Source organism: Phragmites australis, chromosome 3 (assembly GCF_958298935.1).
Source record: "Phragmites australis chromosome 3, lpPhrAust1.1, whole genome shotgun sequence".
Classification (NCBI taxonomy): domain Eukaryota; kingdom Viridiplantae; phylum Streptophyta; class Magnoliopsida; order Poales; family Poaceae; genus Phragmites; species Phragmites australis.
In genome coordinates, this window is record NC_084923.1 from 20928041 (window position 1) to 20932682 (window position 4642).

Below are 4642 nucleotides of genomic sequence, written 5' to 3' on the forward strand. Positions count from 1 at the left end.
CTAATTCCCAACTTGAAAATGTGCTCCCATGTAAAATCCTCACAAATACTCGACTTAAAAAATTAAAAAGTTCCATTCTAAATTTTGTTGGTAAACAAGAGGATACACATCATTATAGTGGGATGAATTTGAGAAGAGAAAAAGAACGTGTTACACGATACTTGTGTTGAGATTAGAATAGATGGCATATTCAGGTTTCTAACGAATTCTCTATGATACTATTTATCTTAGAAGGGATGTTTGTCGTTCAGATCAAATATAATAGCAAAATTGGTAATCTAAATACAAATTTTACATGTAACATTATACTTGTTTGAAAAAATAGATTTAACCCTTAGAATAAGGGACGAACATTTAGTTTATTTACTATTTATTTATTTATGGGAACGACTAATGCACGGCCGTGCATGCTATTAGCATCTTGTCCGCACGCCCAAAAAAGGAATCTTTCTTTTGCCGCGCGTGGACCGCGCGTATGGCCCAAGGCCTTTATTCTCTCCGGCGCGGGAGCGCGTTTGCGCGCAAAGCGCGCCTGGTAACTACTGGGCCCACCAAAAATCGATCGGAGGCGCTGGAATAGGCTTGCCCAAACCACACGCCGCCGCCAGCATGCAAAAAAAGCAAATCGCGGAGGCAAAAAGCTAGGGTTCCGGCGGAAAAAGCAAAAAAGTCTCCATTGAAGCAGCACAAAGCTAAGCAGATTTGCCTAAAAAAATCAGGTATGCTTTAGTAGCTTCCCAGATTCTTTGATGGTTGATCAGCTTTACATCGTTTTTGTCTCAACCGATGGGGGATTCTCAGAGTGACACTGTAAAAATTTGCATGGATTTCCTCTACCTAAAATCTACATGTTTGCTTCCTGGAAACAACATTTAGCCTGTATGACTGAAATTGTATCATAACTTGCCTGCACAAAAGGGAAAAAACAGCACGCAAACTTGCTTTTGTCATCCTGTTGGTACCCTTCTTATTATACCTGATGCAACTGACTACACAGACCTGCAGAATTGGGGAAAAACTGCATATGAGAATGAGCTATCCCTGTTCCTATTTGATGTAAATTACAAAACAAAGTAAACAGAAAAAGAGGAAGAAAGTTTATGCTCAATAGAATCTGGCTTATTTTGCTTCTCTGAACTGGTTTAATATTACTGAAGACATTAGATCTGCCTTTACAGGTCATCAAAATAGCTTGTATCTACTTAAAGAAGCTTGTATTTATCTTAAAAAGTTACATCTTCTAAAATTTGTTCAACCCTGTCAGGTTTTTTCTGAATGAAACACAATATAGTTTGTGCATATTTGCTTCTCAGATGGTTAATGACCGTAGAAAAAAAAGAACAGAAATTGTACTTCGAAAAAAGGACATACCCTAGATTTGCTTCCTGATCTGGTTCCAGATGTATGTATATGAATTCTCCAATGATACAATTTATTTGTGCTGCGGAACACAAAACCTGATTCAGCATGCGTGATTGTACTACGTAAAAAAAAAGCAAAACCATGCATGATTTTCTTGCTTATGAAGATATGCACTACTGAAGAAACATTTATGTATTTATGTAGGTTTCTAAGAGATGGATCTAAACCAGCTGCCACCTGACTTTGACTATGATTTCATCTCAAGACATACTGAAGATGCAATTGAGAGCAGTCCAAAAAATTGCACTCAGCCTCCCCCTATCCAGCAAGACTCCCCAAGCATTTCTGATGTTAGACTCTCTTTGGAAGAAACACATTTACAAGATGTTCAGCAAGAAAATGCCGATAACACACAGGTTGCTGTAGGGGATAATGTTGTTTCAGATATTACTGGACAAGTTCTGCATGAAGAGGGTGAGGTGTGGTCTACGCCGCAAGTCCCCTATACTGGTATGACATTTGGCAGTGTAGTAGAAGCAAGGGGATACTACAATGCATATGCTAAGAGAATTGGTTTCTCAATAAGGACAAATACCTCGCGCAGATCAGGAATTACAAAAGTGCTGGAAAAAATCCAGTTTGTCTGCAACAAAGAAGGGAAAGGGAAGAAAAGCAAAACTGATGAAAATACTGAGGAGCCTACAGATGATTCAGATGAAGATGATTCTGAACAAGATGATGTTGATCTACCGCATGAGCGAGCCATTAAACAGGGTGGGGGGGGGGGGCGGGACATGGTGGCAAGAAAAGGAAAAGGGAGAAAATGAAGTATACGCAATGCAAAGCAAGGATGACTGTGAAGCTAATTGGTGCTAGGTGGCATGTAATTTATTTCATAGCTGAGCACAATCATCCACTCATTACGAAGCCCTCACTAACAAAATGGCTTAGATCACACAAAGGCATATCTAAGGAAGAAAAGGCTTTCATCACTATGCTGCATGGCTGTAACATGACCACAGGGCGCATTTGCAGCTAATGGCTGAGTTCTATGGCTCCATTGAACTAGTACCGTACGTAGGCAAAGATGTCAGTAACTTCCGATCCACACTTCGTACCACTGAAAAGTACAAAGACATGCAAGAAACACTAGACTACTTTGAAGAGTTGAAAGTGCAAGATGACCCTGATTTCTTCTACAAGTTCAAGTTGGACAATGATTATAAGATTCAGAACCTATTCTGGGTGGATGGTTCAGCAAGGAAGGCGTATGAGGCATATGGTGACTGTGTTTCATTCGATACGACATACATGACTAATATGTATGACATGCCCTTTGCCCCCTTCATTGGAATAAATAGACATGCTCAATCATTCCAGCTAGGATGCGCATTCCTAAGGGATGAGAAGACAGATAGCTTTGTTTGGCTTTTCAAAGCATTCCTTGAAGCGATGAAAGGCAAGGCTCCCCTTAATATAATAACAGATCAGGATGGGGCTATGAAGCCGGCAATTGAGCTTGTCTTCCCTAATACAAATCATCGAAACTGCCAGTGGCACATAATGGATAAAGCTTCTGGAACAATTGGTCCATACCTTTCATCTAATCAAGAATTGAAGGATGAGTTTACAGACTGTATTAACTACAGTATAACACCTGAAGAATTTGAGGTGAAATGGGATGCTATGATTAATAAGCATGGCCTGGGGGACATACAGCATTTTCAGCATTTGTATAGCATCAGAAAGAGTTTTGTTCAAGCGTACTATATGCATTGTTTCTATCCTTTCCTCCAATCAACTCAGAGAAGTGAAGGGTTTAATGCAGTGCTGAAGAGATATGTGAATCCAAACTTATCAATATTGTTATTTGTGAAACAGTATGAGAAAATTCAGCAAAAGTGCCTTGTTGCTCAAGATGGTCAGGACTTTAGGACTGATGATAATGAACGACACACATGGTCAAAGTACCCTATTGAGAAATATGCATCAACTGTGTACACAAAAGGTATTTTCTATAAATTCTCAAAGGAATTTGAAAAGACTGCAGAATATGATGTGCAGGAGCATGAAGTGCCCTACCAATACAAGCTAGTACCGAATGACAAATTTGTTGAAGACTATGGGACTAGGTCATATATTGTGACAGCAATTGAAGAAGAAACAAGTTACTATTGTGAGTGCATCAAGTTTGATAGGGATGGGATAATTTGCTGCCACATCATGAAGATTTTGATCAGATTTGGTGTGAAGACCCTGCCTGAAAGATACATATTGAAAAGATGGACACAACAAGCAATTCCTGTTGACACAGATATGTCTGCTGATGCAAACATTTCTGTTGATATTGCGGCTAGTGGTATGTCTTTGCAGAACAAGAAAACACTGAGATTCAGCAACCTTGCTTCTGCACTTGCAAAATTTGCACGTGAAGGTTCAAACTCAGATGATGCTCATTCTATTGTTACTAAGCACATCGAAATGATGCAATCTGAACTTGCAGATCTAAAGAAGAGGAAGAGTAAGAGGAAGAAAACTGTTGTTCCTAGCAATGACTTTTCTGTTGCAAATGTATCTCAGTCTCTTTCTAATGCAGCTACGACAACTTCACCTCCTGGTCATGGCTCTACAGCTGCTATGTCTACTCCTAACCCAAATGTGCCTGCTCCTGCAGATTTTCAAGATGCTTCATATCCTGATAGTTCAAGATTAGTAAGGAATCCGCCAAGATCAGTAACTAAAGGGAGGAAGAAGTCAAAAAGGTTGTCTAACGGGAAGAATGTGCAACCAAAGAGAAAGAACAAATGCAGCATTTGTCACTCTGAGAATCACAATGCTGCAAAATGTCCTGGAAAAATAACTAAAAGAATCCCAAGCAAGGAGATGCAGCTATTCACATGACATTAGTATGCTTCGTTTTAGGTTTGTGGCAGGATGAATGTATGCAGTGGAGTTTCCTTAAGAGTTTGTGTTAATCTGCTTAGTTAGAGTAGTAAACTGCTTTCTGCAGTCTAGTAAAGTGTTTTACTTTTGGTTTAAAAGTGCTTTTTACAGTCTATTAAAGTGCTTTTTGTTAGAGGAATATATTGTTATTGAACTGTTGTGTTAACACAACAATCTGGATGCGTAGGTAAATAGCACATAGGTAAAATGTATTTTCAATTTTGCTTTCTTAACAGGTAATATATATTTTCAAAGTCAACTACATTTCAGCAGCGGGTCGGAAAAAAAGAAGATAGATGTTACCTAAATGATGTTGAGCTTTGTCTTCCAGCGCGTC

At 39.1% G+C, this 4642-nt stretch overlaps 1 protein-coding gene across 1 annotated transcript; it reads left to right on the forward strand.

Annotated features, from left to right (window-relative positions):
* The first annotated feature begins 1577 nt into the window (after positions 1–1577).
* On the forward strand, positions 1578–4263 carry LOC133910587 (protein FAR1-RELATED SEQUENCE 5-like). Its single transcript, XM_062352931.1, has 2 exons — positions 1578–2102; positions 2398–4263. The coding sequence occupies exons 1-2, from the start codon at positions 1578–1580 to the stop codon at positions 4261–4263; spliced, it is 2391 nt and encodes a 796-aa protein (XP_062208915.1).
* Positions 4264–4642: the final 379 nt, after the last annotated feature.